The sequence below is a fragment of the Varanus komodoensis genome, unplaced genomic scaffold (genome assembly GCF_004798865.1).
Source record: "Varanus komodoensis strain SLA01 unplaced genomic scaffold, ASM479886v1 scaffold33, whole genome shotgun sequence".
In the NCBI taxonomy this organism is placed as follows: domain Eukaryota; kingdom Metazoa; phylum Chordata; class Lepidosauria; order Squamata; family Varanidae; genus Varanus; species Varanus komodoensis.
The window spans coordinates 3,898,557-3,914,582 of NW_025335817.1; the positions used below are offsets into that span (position 1 = coordinate 3,898,557).

At 51.0% G+C, this 16,026-nt stretch overlaps 1 protein-coding gene across 11 annotated transcripts in view; it reads left to right on the forward strand.

Moving 5' to 3' along the window:
• NEDD4 (NEDD4 E3 ubiquitin protein ligase) overlaps positions 1-10,012 on the forward strand; it is a 31,479-nt gene extending 21,467 nt beyond the window's left edge. For 9 of the 11 annotated variants that reach the window (XM_044438800.1, XM_044438799.1, XM_044438801.1 and 6 more), the window contains 17 exons: positions 364-483; positions 624-830; positions 1,781-1,858; positions 2,019-2,073; positions 2,154-2,212; positions 3,432-3,497; positions 4,287-4,516; positions 4,960-5,081; positions 5,175-5,245; positions 5,339-5,434; positions 5,863-5,936; positions 6,143-6,203; positions 7,467-7,526; positions 7,665-7,772; positions 8,221-8,317; positions 9,208-9,280; positions 9,376-10,012. In XM_044438800.1, coding sequence (XP_044294735.1) covers positions 364-483; positions 624-830; positions 1,781-1,858; positions 2,019-2,073; positions 2,154-2,212; positions 3,432-3,497; positions 4,287-4,516; positions 4,960-5,081; positions 5,175-5,245; positions 5,339-5,434; positions 5,863-5,936; positions 6,143-6,203; positions 7,467-7,526; positions 7,665-7,772; positions 8,221-8,317; positions 9,208-9,280; positions 9,376-9,478 — 1,680 coding nt within the window. In that variant the 3' untranslated portion in view covers positions 9,479-10,012. Of the gene's footprint in view, positions 1-363; positions 484-623; positions 831-1,780; positions 1,859-2,018; positions 2,074-2,153; positions 2,213-3,431; positions 3,498-4,286; positions 4,517-4,959; positions 5,082-5,174; positions 5,246-5,338; positions 5,435-5,862; positions 5,937-6,142; positions 6,204-7,466; positions 7,527-7,596; positions 7,773-8,220; positions 8,318-9,207; positions 9,281-9,375 lie in introns of those variants that run through there. The other 2 variants (XR_006415548.1, XM_044438803.1) reach the window with 2 other exon arrangements.
• The last annotated feature ends 6,014 nt before the right edge of the window (positions 10,013-16,026 follow it).

Here is a 16,026-nt window from a genome sequence, read left to right on the forward strand (position 1 = left end):
GTTGTGTGGAGTGGCTTCCAGAATGGGACAAAACACACACAGAAGGCCGTGCATTTTTGTTGCCTGTTCTGGGCAGGCCACCGCCTCTTCGTTTTGGAGCTGAGCGCCAGGAGCCAGCAGGAGCCAGCCTGGTGCTGCGGCTCACGAATTTGCGGCCCGTAGACCCCCTTACTTGCGAACGGTAGTTGCTAGGTGGAAGAGGTGGCCCGTAGAGGCACCAGCGGTTCTCTTGACATATGCATTGTGCGCAGTTATCCAGAACACTTGGATTCTGGTGCTGGGCTGCGTGTGAGCCAAGGAAGCCTCCGTGTGTCTCCTCTGTCAGCTAATTCTAGGAATGTTTCCCCTTCTGAAAAATTCTAGCTGCTGCCAACCTCAACTGGGCTTCCTCCAGGCTGGGAAGTGAAGAAAGATGAAAAAGGAAGACTGTATTATATAGACCATAATTCTCAAACAACTACCTGGAAGAAGCCATTTGTACCGGTAATTTTCCTCCCTGTTCATGTACTTTAACTGAAGGTGGCCGCCTGGCTGTGACCAAGTCACCTTTGTCCCTGGAGGCTTTGGGCAAGGCTGCCTTGCTCACCGCCTGCATTGCTTCTCCTGTGCTCCCTGTTTCCCAGTCGGGAGTGGATGCGGCGCAGCAAGCGCCAGCCCCAGGCCCTTCCGCCAGGCAGCTCTCAGCAGCGGATGACTCCGTACAGCAGCAGCTACTGTGCTCGAAAACGCCAGAAGGAAGTCAAGGGTTCCTCCCCAAAGGCTGGGAAGTCCGTAATGCAGCCAACGGGAGGCCGTTTTTTATCGATCACAACACCAAAACGACCACATGGGTAGGTTGCTATTGGATGTCACCCTGTTGTGTACGTCTGAGTTCAGAGGTGGAGGGCAGACGCTCCGTTTGGGCAGGGAGGCTTCCTTGGTCACTCCTCTGCCATGCTGTGGGAGGCAAGGCCCCTGCCGTCCAGCCCCACAGGAGTGGGTCCCTGCCGAATGGTTCTTGGCTGAACTGCAGGTGCCTCCTTGCAGCAGGGCCTCAAGGGGCTGTGCGGCGGGAGCCGGGTGCAAGGAGGGCGAATGTGACTGGGGAGCTTTCCCTGCAGTGAGCTGAGCTGCTGGTGGGGAGAGGCTGCTGTGTCCCTCTAGGAGGCCCTGCCTTGGACAGCCTTGGACTCACCTGCTGGTTGCCCTCCCTGGATTAGCTGCAGTACCTGCTTATTTATCAGGAACATAATGCGATTAAATGAACAAGCAAGTCTGTCCACTGCAAACAAGTTAGGAATGAATCCAGCAGCGTGAAAGCCCCTAGGCTGGCACTGCAGGGCTGATTCAAAGCAGTGCTTTGTTTTCTGTCCCTCGCCCTCCACCCTTCCTTGCCTCCCCCCAGCTCAGCAGATTAATGTTGCTGTCAGGGGAAGATCCATTAACTAAAAGGAAACTGCTAATAAAAAGGACCATTGCCCCAGGAAACAGTTTCCACTTCAAAAATAAACAGGGACTTTGAAAGAGAGTGGCTTGCTTTTTTGGGATTTGCTGATTGAAGACGGTAGTCTGAAGTGCGTTTTCTAGGACTAAACCCATTCAGGGTTACTTCTGAGGGAATGCAGGAGATGCATGGAGATGGGCACTGCGGGGCTTTGAGAGGGGAAACCTCATGCATATGCCGAGTGATTGGTAGAATGACCTTGTGGGAAAGTGACTCTAAATGACTCTGTGTGGAAGCTTTAACAGCTTAGATGTCCATGGCTATAAAAGGAACACAACCGTGTGCTCTCTGTTCAAGGACGACCCCAGACTGAAGATCCCAGCTTACATGAGGAGGAAGGCCTCTTTGGACCCGATAGATCTTGGCCCCTTGCCTGTGAGTGCCTCCGTCTTTTCGTGTTTTAAGACTTCGGCTTTTGCCACGTACAGTTAAACATGTAAATTCAGAATGTTGCTGTTGGAACCCAAATGCAGCTGCCCGGCACTGCCTGTCTGCATCCTGCTGATGGGTTCCCCTGCATTTCACTCTCTTTTAGCCTGGCTGGGAAGAAAGACTCCATACGGACGGAAGAACGTTCTACATAAACCACAGTGCGTAGAAGGCATTACATGGCCCTGCTTGCTGTGGTGGCTTAAGGCTGGTTGGAGCTAACACGTGTTTGTATTTGCAGACTCGAAGAAGACCCAGTGGGAAGATCCTCGCTTGCAGAACGTGGCCATAACTGGACCAGTAAGACCCCCTCTGCTCCTTTCCAAGCAGGTGGCGTGGTTAGCAGGGGGTTCCCACCCTGCGGCCACACAGGTGCCCCTTAGCCACTGACATCTGTGTCGTACCTTCCCTGTAAATTAAAGTCGTTCCTTCCAAACAACTTTCAAAATGGTTCAGATGAAGTATCACAGCTATTGTGAATGGGAGAAGGGATTAGACTAGGCAAGGCGTTGACTGCGTGGTGAGCGGGGATGATGGTGCTGAAGCGTAAAGCGGCAGCAGATACTTACAAAGACGGAACAGCTCCCTCTGCTCCGGCCTGGCCAGGAAGCAGCTTGGTCAGAGGACTCCTTCTTTGTAGCAGTGCCAACCCCTTCCCTCCGGTGTAGAGTTGGTCAGAGGACATCCCTGCGAGGTCTGCTGTGAGGTGGCGTCATCCCAAGGGTGCTGGGGCCCTGGGCACTCCTTGGGGCTCCCAGGTTTGGGGCTTCTTTCATCATCTCAGTGTTTCAGGTGGCCGGGTGGAAGTGAGGGTCTCGTGCAGAAGCTGGAAGGCCTTCCCGTCACTTCTGGCAGAGGTTTTGGGGAAGCAAAAGTTGACTGGGAAGGCACACAATGGACCCCTAACTCTGGAACAGGCCCAGCTACAATAGATTTCTTTTGGACAATGGCTCATATTATCAGAGCCCAGACTGTGGGGAGAGGTTCACCCCTCACTACTGACAGTTGGAAAAGGGGGGCGCTTCGATCTACTCCCCCCACCCACCTAGCACAGCTGGTACGCTGATGCAGGACTCTTAGACGGGCTTCCAGCTGCTGCTGGGGCCGCTTTCCCTCGTCGATGTCTGCTGTGAATGGCTTTGCCAGAGGATGCTGTTCCAGGCATGTTGTGGGCTCTGCGTAGCATCTCCTGCTGTCCACGATTTTTTTCTCAGAACTTACACAAAGCAAAAAATGGCTGCTTATAACTGTGGGAGAGGGTGTGAGAGAATGAGAAGGAGGGGGGGGAGAAGTAGCAAAACCCTGCGTTGCGGAGGAGGAGAAGGTGGTTTTGAAGGATGAGCTGCTAAAGAGAGTGAGAGTGGTGGATGAAGGCAAGGCACTGCGGGGCCGGAGGTGCTCTGGGCCCGCGTTGGAATTGTCCCGGGGCCTGGCTCCCAGAGTTGCTCAGCCTCATGCGGGGGGGCATTTGGCTCCTGAGGATCTCACCTCCTTCTCACCTTCCTCTCTTTCCCCAAAGGCTGTGCCTTATTCCAGAGATTATAAAAGAAAGTATGAATTCTTCAGGAAGAAACTAAAAAAGCAGGTAAGTTTCAACGCTTGCAAGAGGTGCAAAGGGCCCCTGAGCGTTTCCTGCGCAGAGCAGCTAGAAGCAAATCGCTGTGGCTTTTCTCTGCCGTGAGTGTGGAAATCAGCCCGTTCACTTCCCTATTAACGATGCTCTCCTGTCGTGACTCAGTGCACTAGTGAGCAACCAGTAGGCTGGTGGGTAAGCCAGTTCAGCTTGTTGGCACAGAAGTGCAGTTGTACATGCAACCCTGGCCAAGGGTGAGTGAGCCAAGGACACAGGCTTGCTCGTGGTCTGCCTTCCTCCACAGTACGGCAAGCTGCCTGCCACATAAATAAACGAATGGATGAAGCCGCTTCCTGGTGCTTGCAGCCTTGACGCATTAGGGGTTTTGCTTGTGATTTAGGAATACAGCAGCTGTGCTGGATCAGACCGGCAGCCCGCCAGCTGTGGTAGGGAAACCTCCCCACAAGGCAGAAGCACAATGGTACCCTCCTGCCCATGTCCCCCAGCAGCGGTGTGCCTTGGCACTGCCTCTGATCCTGAAGTGGCAGGTGGCCATCAGGACTACTAGTCACAGAGAGCCTTTCCCTCCTCCTTGGATCTGTCCAATCCCCTGTTAAAGCTGCCTGGGTGTATTTGTCAGGGCATTTATGGTGAAATGCAAATTGAACTAAACATATTCTTTGTTAAAATGGACCTGAGCAAATGTCTTACCAACAGTGCAGTGCCATGAAATTTAAGTGACTCATTTGTACCTTGCTTAGCGAATTACTCATAACATTTCGCTTTCCTCTTCCTCTTCAGAGTGATATTCCAAATAAGTTTGAAATGAAACTTCACCGTGCTACAATCTTCGAAGACTCATACAGAAGAATTGCTGCTGTAAAGAAACCAGACCATCTCAAAGCTAGGCTTTGGATTGAATTTGATGGTGAAAAGGGATTGGACTATGGAGGGGTCACCAGGGAATGGTTCTTCTTCCTCTCCAAGGAAATGTTTAATCCTTACTATGGGCTGTTTGAGTATTCTGCAACGTAAGTGAGGGCCTCGCTGTGGCCACGATTCCGCTGTCTTTGTGCCGGTGGAAATCGGGAGTGTCTTGGGCAGTAAATGATCTAGTCTGCTGACCAGAATTCCCATCCTTGGTTGGAAGTGCTCCGGTCCTGGCCTCAGGCCCACAGAGGGCCTGGAGCTTCTTCACGGGGCTTGGAGTGGCAGTGGCAGCTCGGCTGTTGCTCCTTCGCATGTTTGCAGCACGGAAGTGCGGTGCATCGAGGGAGGTTGCCGAGCCCCAGACGATCGGGGCGGGGCAGAGTGCTTTGCAGGCAGGCGCTCCCAGGTTTGGCCTCGGCAGTGCCAGCAGGTGGGACTGGGGTCGGGATCTCGGGCTGCTGCGAGCCAGCCCCAGTCAGTGCTGAGCGTGAGAGGATGCCCCGCGCTGGCTGTGTGAGGCAGGTGGGCTCATCTCCCCTCACAGGGACAACTACACCCTGCAGATCAACCCGAACTCTGGCTTGTGCAATGAGGACCACCTCTCCTACTTCAGGTTCATCGGGCGTGTGGCAGGGATGGCCGTCTACCATGGGAAGCTCTTGGATGGTTGGTACTTGGTGGTAGGGGGGAGATCTGGCCAATAGTAGCTCTCGGGTCTTAAAAGGGTAACAGGAGCACCTGGTTCTTGCCCTTTTGCAGGCTTCCTTATCCGCCCTTTCTACAAGATGATGCTTCAGAAGCCCATCACCCTGCATGACATGGAATCTGTGGTAGGCCCTCTTCGGCAGACGCTGAGGCCCAGCATTTGGCGCGGTGTGTGTGTTTTTCATCGCGCACATCCTTTCCTCTCATATGCCCTCTAGGACAGTGAATACTACAGTTCCCTGAAATGGATCCTCGAAAATGATCCCGCGGAGCTGGACCTCCGGTTCTCTGTTGACGAAGAGCTTTTTGGGCAGGTGTGTCCCCCACAGGGCTTGGGAATTGGGCTCCGGAAGGGCAGGGCGTGTCCCAGGCGGCTGCTTAGTCTTGGCCAGCCTAATGTTACGTCACTGTTGTTTGAGGTGGACCAGCGTGTGGGTGAGTTGAGTTCCTGCCGAAAGTTTGCTGCCTCAAAACTTTCCGGGTGTGTTAAACTGGCCCTCGGAGCTGTTTAGGCAGCTGCGTGTGGCCTGACTCTACGGTCCTTCCCGTGGCAGAAGGGGTCGTTCGAGGGCTAGGCTCTGGAAGTGGCAGTGGCCATCGCAAAGCCAGCCAGCAGGCCATGCTGCTAAGCGTGGTGCTGTTTCCAGGTGGCCTCGCGTGGTCTGGGGAGGAGGCGAGCGGTGTGTGCTGCCTGCGTGCTGCCTGCACTCATTGTGGGCTGTGTGTCCCTGTTCCTGTCCAGACTCATCAACATGAATTGAAAAATGGAGGGTCAGACGTGGTGGTCACCAATACCAACAAGCAAGAGTACATCCAGTGAGTAAGAGTCGGCAGCACCCAGGCTGTCCTTTCAATGCCTTGCCTTCGCAGCGATCGCTCTCGCTCACTGTTTTCTAAGTGACGTTTCTAGTCTGCCTTAGCTGACAGGGAGGTGGGTGATGCTGTGAAGGGCCATAAATTGAAAGGCAGTTAGTTGCCTTGTTAGAGCTTTTTGCAACTAAATATTTGCTTCCATTTTACAGCCTTGTAATACAGTGGCGTTTCGTGAACAGGATCCGAAAACAGATGGCTGCCTTTAAGGAGGTACTAAAATGCATAAATACTGTTTAATCTAATTAAAATAGTGGCATTCCTACCTGTCTGAGTATTGCTTTTAGTGCATTAAGCTTCAGGGTATAACTGCCTTAGTGGTTAAGAGCACGGGACTGGAACTCGAGCAATATGGTTCTAGTCCTGGCTCGGCCATGGAGCCAGCTGGGTGACTTGGGGGCTGTCACAGACTCTCAGACCAAATTACTCCGCAGGGTGGTTGTTGTGGATATAAGATTGAGGGCAGGAGGAGCAGGATGGTGTGAGCTGGTCTGAGTCCTTTAAATGAAAAGGGGCAGGATATGAATCTAAGAAATAAATGCCCCCCCCCCAACACACACACCTGTTTAACTTTGGCTCTTGAGCCTTGCTTCATGTGGATGATTTTTGTAGAAAGAAGCTTAATTCGAGTACTGTGAGAAGCTGCCTTCAGGGCCAGCCTAGACCGGGGATGCAGAGTTGTTACGACTGCTGCGTCTGTTTTGAGAATGGCCATTATTCTCTCTTCAGTCAGTGACAGAATGGGATTTCTTGTCCGAGAAGTTCACTGCTTTGCCAATGCACCATCGTGGAAATACCCTGAAAGAGTAGCAAACCATCCACAAGTCCTCAAAATCCACTGAACCAGTCCCATGTGAATGTGTGGTGGGTTTCTCTGATATCCTTGGCCAAGCTAGGATAGCTCTGAGACCTCTAGAAGTTGCTCAGCAGATCTTCCTAGTGAGGGGATTCAGTCTGATGGGCCTGCATGCAGGCATGTTGCCACTTTTCTGACTGGAAGCGTGGCTAGCCCAGCCCAGGCGGCGGCTTCCCCACTCTCAGGCAGCGGGAGGCGGAGGTGCGCAGCTTTGCCTGGCGTTGGGCAGCACATCGCTGTGGCTGGGGCCGGGGCCGGGCTGCCACGGTCTCATTCTTGCCCTGTTGTGGCCTTCCTGCTGGAGCCTTTGCTTGGCCAGTGCAGGAGCAGAAAGCTGGACCAGCGGGCCCTCGGCCTGGTGGTCTGCTGAAGTCAGGTGGATGCTGGAGGGGTGAAAAACTGTGTCTTGAATTGCATCTAGAGGGCCATTGAGAGCCTGTGTGGCTGGGAGCCCCAGGGTGGGGTTCCCTGCTTGGCTCGCCTTGCTCGGGGGACACAGTGGCCTTTGCACTCGCTGTACCTTTTGAGCAGGGCAGAGCGAGCTGCATGAACTTCCCCTCCTGCCCGGTCCCAGAAATGTGCATATAAATAATTCCTGACTGTGCTCCTTTGCATTCTAGGGGTTTTTTGAACTCATACCGCCAGATCTCATAAAAATCTTTGATGAAAATGAACTAGAGGTAACTATTGCTCTGTTTCCATTGAAGCATGTTTCCTTGTGCAGTTGTGGTAATCCTATTTTTCTGAAAGACATTTGTTCTCATCCTGCCTTTCCCAATCTTCCTCTCTCTGCCCCACTACCCCCAATCTTGAGATAGTTGCTGATGTGCGGCCTGGGAGATGTTGACGTGAACGATTGGAGGGAACACACAAAGTACAAAAACGGCTACGGTGCAAATCACGTGGTTATTCAGTGGTTTTGGAAGGTACTGAAAATGGTAGTTTTGTTCTTGAAGCAGGAACATTCGCAACGAGCTTTAGGTCAGAACTGCATGAAAGTGAGTCTTTGTGCAGCACTGCAAGGGGCGAGGAGGAGGAGGAGGGCTGGCAACATGCTCTGTTGGGCTCCGGCTCCGCTAAAGACGGACTGAACCCCACCTAAGGCAGTGGCACTGCAGTGCTGCCACACAGCACAGATCCTGGCAGCCTCCTAAATTAACAACAGATTCTCATTTGTGCCGTGGAAGCCAGAATCACTCAGCCAGAAACCCAGCTACTTTGCTGTGAGCAGACTCTTAATCTGAGGTTTTAATGTGCAATGGTAAGCAAGTAACCCTGGCCAAACTGAACAAAAACCCCAGACAGACTTGTGGAACGAGCTTGTGGCAGTCGATCTTGCTGGTACGGCAGCATGACTGTTTGAATTCTGCCTAGGCTGTGCTAATGATGGATTCTGAGAAACGAATTCGGCTCCTTCAGTTTGTCACCGGAACATCCCGTGTACCCATGAATGGATTTGCTGAACTGTATGGTATGTAGCCGGGGAGGAAGTCACTTGGCTGGGCCTTTTTACAGGCTCTCCAGGGCAAAGCGCATCAGTTGCTGGGTAAGGTGGGTCCTGGCACTGTGAACGGGCAGTGAAGTCGAGGAAGTAGTGGCCTCTGTCCTGGACGGACGGCAGGGATTCCAGACTTGGGCTCCAGGGCCTGGCAGTTTGTGCCACTCCTTCAGGCAAGCCAGCGCACCGTGAGGGGAGTGTGTGAGAGCAAGTCCCAGCACCGTGCGTGTCTGGCAAGGCAAAGGCGGGGCAGTGGGAGACATGCCCCCTTCTCCCTCCCCCGCTCCGCCCTGCCATATGCAGATCACTTCATGCACGGGTGGGTGTGTACTGTTGCTGGACGCAAGGGCAGCTGCACTTCCCCTCCCCTGCCAGGCGAGCTCTGCTGTATCCTAGACCAGAACTGGATGCTGCCACCCCAACAGGAATCTTGCTGGAGTTCCCTCCCGGCGTTGCAGTGATCCGCACAGCAGCAGTCAAGAAGCCCTGCAGGCTTCCCCACCAATGGCACTAGTTGCGGGACCAATCTGTGTGTGGGTCGTGGCCATTACCTCAAGTATCGCGAGTTCTGTTTGCCCATGAGGGTTTGGAAGCGATAGCTGAGTGCCAAGCTACACCGATTCCATAGGATTGATCCTCGGCGTTGGGAGGTTGCCTAACAGTTCAGGTGCCCTCACGTCATCACTCCATACAGCCCAGCCAGGAGTGAAGTCTTCCACTGGGCCCTCTGATGCTCCAAACTGGCGGTGTGGCTCTGTGGAGCCAGGCCGATGACGTATGTCGTTTCTGTGGACCGGTGCCGCTTGTGGCCAAGAGCTCTCTGCTGCACGGGCTCACACTGTGACTTGTTCTACTTCTTGCAGGCTCAAATGGCCCGCAGTTGTTTACCATTGAATGCTGGGGCAGCCCTGACAAATTGCCAAGAGCCCATACATGGTAAGTACCCCCAACATTTGTGCAGCTCTTCAGTCTGCCCTGGTGCCTAATCTGGTCCTTATTCTTGCCTCTTTTCTCTCCCTCACTCCCCGCAGTTTTAATCGCTTGGATTTGCCTTCCTATCAGTCATTCGAAGACTTGTGGGACAAGCTTCACCTGGCAATTGAGAACACGCAGGGGTGCGATGGAGTTGACTGATCCCCAGATAGAAGCACATTCGATGCCTTTTCTTTCCTGTGCTGCCATTTGAAAGTTTACAAAGAAGAGAGATTTATTCCAGGGAATCTATTACTGTATCTTTTTTGGCAGTGGAAACTTTATGGTATCCTTTTTCTAAAAAAAAGCATTATAATTTCAATAATGCTTAATTGCATTTTGCATTTCAACCTCTTGCCAGTCTCATCAGCGGATGCAAAATGAACACTGATGAAGCTGCCGCTAGCCTTGCTTTACCTCTTGCAACGTTTGCCTTTGTGGCACTCTGAACTACTGAAGATGTAAGCTGTGATGAAGCAGAGTTCATCTGTGCATCCGCCCGCACGCGTCCGTGCATGCGCGCGCTCTCCTGGAATGGCAGCCAACACCGAGATTCTTCTCTTGGATGGTGAGGCGTTTCTTCAGGCCTTCCAAAGCACCTTACTGTGTTTTTTAGTGAAACCGTACAATCGTTCCACCTTGTCATGTCTGTTTGCAGCCGGGCAGCTGTGACTGCAAGCCTTAGGTCATGGGGCGGGGGGGGGGGGAGCTTGGGACTAGGCCAAGCAGCAGCCTTTGTTTCAGCCCCCTTCGATTTAGCGGGAGCTGTTCTGGAGCACGTGAATGATCTGGTATGGCCAGGTCTGCTTCTTTCAGGTTTGCACAGGATAACTTCCCCTACACTTTTACTATTGATATTTCTATTCCTAAACTTTTAAATTTTTGAGGTCAAAATAGCATGAACTTGAATGAGATTATTTTAAAATCGGTTTGAATTTGTATACTAGTGTATTTTTGGTAAATCATAGTCTGATAAATTGTCTAACAAACGATATTTTCAGTGTAGCTTCTTCAAAGTCAGTGCAGTATTTTTTTTTAATATCAGTGTTATAACAAGGTATGCCTTTTCATATCCATTCTTGCAGCATTGCACCAAAAATATGGACATGTTTACAGGGTTTTATGGGCCAAATTCAGCAATTGGATATGTGCAAATGTGAGTGACACTTTGCAGAATACACAGGGCAGAATTTGACCCTGAAATGTGTTTACATGTTATATTACCCCTCAAGCCCACTCTTGTTGCATTTTTCTATTTCTTCAATGTTTAGTCTAGAAACCAAATAAAATACAGTATAACCAAAGTTATAGTAAATAAGCTGCAATTTATTGCGAGCTAGCACTTGGCAAAAGGGTAGCATGAAGGACGCTTTTCATACAGTCGTTAAATAGGAAATACGGATATTTTGATACAAATGTCAGGGCTGGTAGTTTGGTTGATGCTGGTTTGGAATCAACAGTTCCGAGAGGTGAATGTTTACACGTGCTCTCTGACCTTGGCTGATGGCTGCTCCTGTTGCTGTGTGTGTGGGAGCAGCTGCTTGGCCTTGGATCAGGTGAGCGGTGTGTGTCACAGCACTGTGTGGTGTTGGAGCAGCGTCTCGGCTGCCACGGTGTCTGGTGGAACTGCACGCGGGCGGTGACAGAACAGCCACCCACATTTGGGTGATGGTGTAAGTTGGTGATCGGCACCAGCAGCGGGTTGGACCTCATGGCCTTCTTGGCCCCTTCCTACTCTTCTAAGAATCTGTGATCTGTGGCTATTTGCTCTCTCGTGCACACAATGTCAAAGTTCTGCAACTTGTTTGACAAACACGTCTTACAGGATCTTTAAAATCTTTTAAGGCTGGGTCCTGTTAACAATAAGTAAAGGTAACTATTCAGCCTGCCTACCCAGTGTGGGTTTTTTGGAAAACTTGGAATGACCTGTCTGTAGAGATTTGAATGTAACAGAGTACTTCAGTCTAACAAATGAAGAGTCTGAAACAGTAAATAAAATCTATTCTAATAAATTAGCTGGTTTTCATTCAAACCATTTGATACTTGGGATATACTCTAAATTTGTCAGTCATCTGATCCAGTGAGGCCTGTTGGGCTGAGGGACGTCCCACCCCTTCTTCCTCTCTTGCTTCTTCTCCCCCAGGGAGCCTCGTGCCCACAGACTCCTGTCTCCCACATGGTCCTTCCATCTACTCTTCTCCCCATTCCTTGCAAAGAAGTATCATCCACCCTTTCCAGAAAAGGCACTTTGTTTCTGACTCCCTCAGGGAAACCGCCATCTTACCAATCCTTTTCCAAGGGGCTAGCATTTGGAGACCCTGCCTTTCCCCCAAGGCAGCTCTTGGAACACTTGCCGTTTAGGATGGTCTGAAGGTTCAGGTCAACCTACCAAAGAAAATTCCTACCCAGCCACCTTTCTGCACCACAAAACAAACCGGATTAAGCAGTCCACCATTTCTGGAGTTCATGTTGTTGTCCTCTTGATACACGAGAAAAAACACATCAGACCCTGAAGCATAGTTTTTCATTGCCAAGGAAGTCTTGTAATTCAGAACTGTAGCCCAACATCCAGTGACATCAGACTGAGCAAAATCTTGTGTTAGATGTAGTGTTAAATAATTACATAGTTTGCCAATTGAGTACCATTAGATTGTAACTCAAGGAAGGGAAAAGATGGGACTTCCGCAACCAAACAAAATATCCAAGATGGTGGAATCATATCACAGAAAAAGGTGACAGGACTGCTTCTGAGAGTGAGGAGCAAGACTGAATTAGGTAGGCCATTTTTCCACCACCTTGGTTCAGTCCATACCTGAATATTCTATTAATTTCCCATTCAAATTAAAAATAAAATGAACCTATGTATCAAAAATTGTTAATATCTGTTATAACGCCACAGCTCTTACTACTATTTTTTAAAAGCAAAAATTATGCCTGCAGTTTTACAAAGTGTAAAACTATTATCTTGGAAGAAAAGATTGCTGATTTTGGTTAGTCAGTGGTTTCCACCAGAGGGCATAATACACCCATTCATAGAATTTTTTTAAACATCTTTTTAAAAAGATTCTGGTGCCTTGTAAAGCCCTTTGACTTTTCCACATTCTGTTGTGTTAAAGCCTGGAATTTAAATGGATTGAAGTGGTGGTACACAAAATAGTTTATATTATGGTACAAAATTAAAGTAAACAGAAACAAACCGGCATTTGAGAACTTGATGGCACGCAGCAACATTTTCTGGTTGTGTACGTTCTCAACCTCTTTGCTGTAAGAGGCCTAAAAAAGAACTAGTGCAGCCCCATGTCTGCTAAGCTTATCCAAGAGTCCTTACTGAGAGATGTTGTCAAAATACTGATCTGTGAGTTAAAGCCATGATGTTTGCTCTTTCGCACTAGAAGCGGCGGATGCAATAGGGCTATGGAAGTTGCACTGGAGAGACTGCCGGTGATGGCTGCAGCTCATACTGTGTGTAAATGCACCATCAAAGTGCTGCCTTTTGGATCAAGCTCGTCATTAATCTCAGAGGCAGCTGGAAGTCAACCTGAGGTAGACAGAAAGACATTTTGCTTTAACTTTCTTGTACGTTCACTCAGTGCTGTGAGACCTACTGGAAAGCTACAGAAGAACTCTCCAGTTCTGTGTGAGGCAGGAAAAGGTCCAGTGTGAACAGAATCATCTGAACCCCCTTCCTCTTCATTATGACTAACCTGCGGTTACTAATATGGGGTGGATATAGCAGCCTTGCTGCTGAAAGGCTAACAAATTCATCAAGATGTCAGTTCTTGCAGGCCTGAAAAGCTCTCTCCATCATTTTTACTCTCCCCGCCCACACTTTTTGCCTCTGGGCTTTAAACTGCCTCAAAAGAACTTGGGGTGGGGGGAATACTGGAGATCTTTCCAAAGTAGAGTCTGACCACAGGGGTGGAGAGAGAAGGCTGCCTGGGACAGGCTTGTGCTGTGTGTGAGGGGACTGGAAGAGGCCTGAGAGGCTTCTGATCTGTTCATCCTCACACTCTGCAGAGGCCATCCCTCTTGAGCCGTGACAGCAGCTGGTAGGTGGAAAGGGTCCTTCAGTGAGAGCAGGGAGGAGAGGTTGAGATAAGGAGACAGGCTGGTGGATCTGGCCAGGGTTTCTTCCCGACTCCGAGATAAGATGAAATGGCAGGAGGCCTCTGGCATCCATCCTTCTTCAAAAGAGATACAGATAAAAGGGGAAAAATGCTAATGCTAATTCTTAGCAAGCCAAACAAGGAAAAAGACAAAATGTATGTATGCTTGTCTCTGGGTTTCAGCGCCTTTGTCATTTTTTCCATTTCTAAAACTAAAGTGAAGAACCCTTTAGCATGCAGACAAAAGGCTGCCAGAAAGCAAGCAAGCATGCCCTTCTTGTCCCGTCCAGGTGCCGGCCTGGTCGGGGATCGGTCAGTCACTGATCCAGTGGGGCCTGTTGGCTATTCACATTCTTTGTGGGGATGGGGGACTATTTTCAGTGGCCCATCCTGGCAGCTGATGGAGCTGGCTTTCTTCCTGGGCATTTTTTGCAGCTTTGGCTAGACTGGGGAATTGGCCTGGGCTAATGATGTGGTCGCTTCCAAGGATCCTTGACCCAGCCATAGAATTGAATCAGCACTTGATAATCTGAAAAGCCATTGGCTTTGAAACAGCTGCGGCTGCCACAGAGCACAGGGAGCCAAACAGGGTGGCAAGCACAGTCCCCGAAGGGAGAAAGCGTCTTGAGGCTGCCCCCGCAGTGGTGATAACAGTGAAGGAACCTGATGACTACTAGTACACATTCAGGAGGTCTTTCTCACAGAGGCGAGAAGACTGCCACCCTTATGTCCCTGCTTTTCCCTGTAAATTTTAAGAGGTCTTTACCTTTAAAGGAGATAAAAATTATTAATAGTGGCTGCAGACAAGTCAAGTGATGAGAACCTAAAAGAGAAAGAGGGAAGGGGGAACTTGAAGGAGCCCAGACATGCCTGCTTCTTTCAGGTGACACACAGAGGTCACCTTCTGGCCTGCGCGCGTCGCTCAGGTCTCCTGCAGTCAGTAGGAGACGCGGCCACGGAAGGGCTCCTTCGTCCTCGGGCTGTTCTACCCCCCACTCCTTCCCCTTCAGCAGGGGTTCATAGGCCATTGCAGGGGACGACTTCCACTCCGAAATCCCGGCCAAGGTTCGAGCAGGGACTGGAGGGGGCTTCCCTGGGGGCAGGCCTGGCGCTTTCCGATCCAGCCACCTCGTTGCAGCTGCCGGTGGCCGCAGCAGGCCAGATCACATTTATCAGCGCGGGCTAGAGACCTGCCCTTATCAGGACACAGAGTTGAGCTCCGCCTGATAACCCTGCAACTGAATTACCACAGCGCAGCGTGTATGACGCTGCCCTTGAAAACAGTCCGGGTACTTCAGCTGACACAAAACATGGCAGGGGCTGATCAACTTGACTATGAGAGCAGTGCTTTTCCCTCTGTGGCAGCTGCCAGTCGGCTTGCAGGCCAGATTCAAGTTGCTTGCAGAAACATGCCAAGCCCTGGGGGAGCTTTCCTGGGGGATCATCCCCCCCTCACCATGTTGCCCTGTGCCTTCTTCACTGGGTCCTCTGAAGTCCCTGCCCAGTGAAGAGTGATGGGTGGCTCCGAAGAGGGGGGCCTTTTCTGCTTTGGCACCCGGGCTGTGGAATGAGCTTCCAACTCCCAGAGGAGGTAGTCTGGCCGCCTACACTGTGCTCCTTTTTGTGCCAATATTTTACATTTTACCAAAGATGCTCTTTTTGTTTGTTTTAAATCTGGCACTGTGTTTGGAATAATTGTGCTCCTGCTAGGTTCTATTTGGTAGTTATCTTCATACTCTAGGTTTAAACTTTTACACACCCGAATTTTATTGCCTTGTGTTTTAGTTTTAATTATTCTGAACTGCCAGGAGAGAACAGGCTGTTGGGCAACACAGAAATGCAATAAATACTGAAGCACCTCTTAGAAATACAAGTGACAAAATCCTGCATTAAGGCGACATTGTTCTTTTCCCTCTGTTCTTTCTACAGTTGAGCCATTAGCGATAATCAGAAATTAAAAGGTGGTCAAGTAATTGCGAGGAAGTGTGCGAATGCGCACCTTTTGCAGGCTGGACACAGCAAAGATACACAGATTTGTACCAGCCTTAAGTGTTGCACTTCATGCCTTACATAGTTTCAGCAAGGTCTTCTGTTGTAGCAGCAATTAATCAAAGTCAGAGATACCAGGACAGCCATAAACACACAGTATAACGAGCTGCATTACTCCGTGGAAAGAGGTCACGTGCTTGGGATGAGCATTAAATGAGTTACCTAAAATCATTTATGAACAGCCTTTTGGTTGCACATAAAACGGGAATCGCAAAAGCCACGCGCGCGCTGCACTCTCCCCCCACGAAGGCCAACCGGCTTGCCCGTGGGAAGCCCGCGAGCACGGAGAGGAGCCCCCCCCCCCGGGATCGCCCCGCTGACAGGCGCAGCCGCGGGGCGGGGCGGCCTTGCCCCCCTCCCGGCCCTGGGAACTGCGCGCGGGGCCGGGGAGCCTCGGGGGGGGTGGGGCTGTGCCAGAGCGCGGCGGGCGCGCCGGCGAGCACCCGGGGCCGAGCGGCTCTTCCGCAGGCACGGCGGGCGCGGGCGCGCCGGAGCAGCCCCCTCGGCGGCAGGGCAGGGCAGGGCCGGGCGCGCGCACGCGGGGGCCCGCCTCGG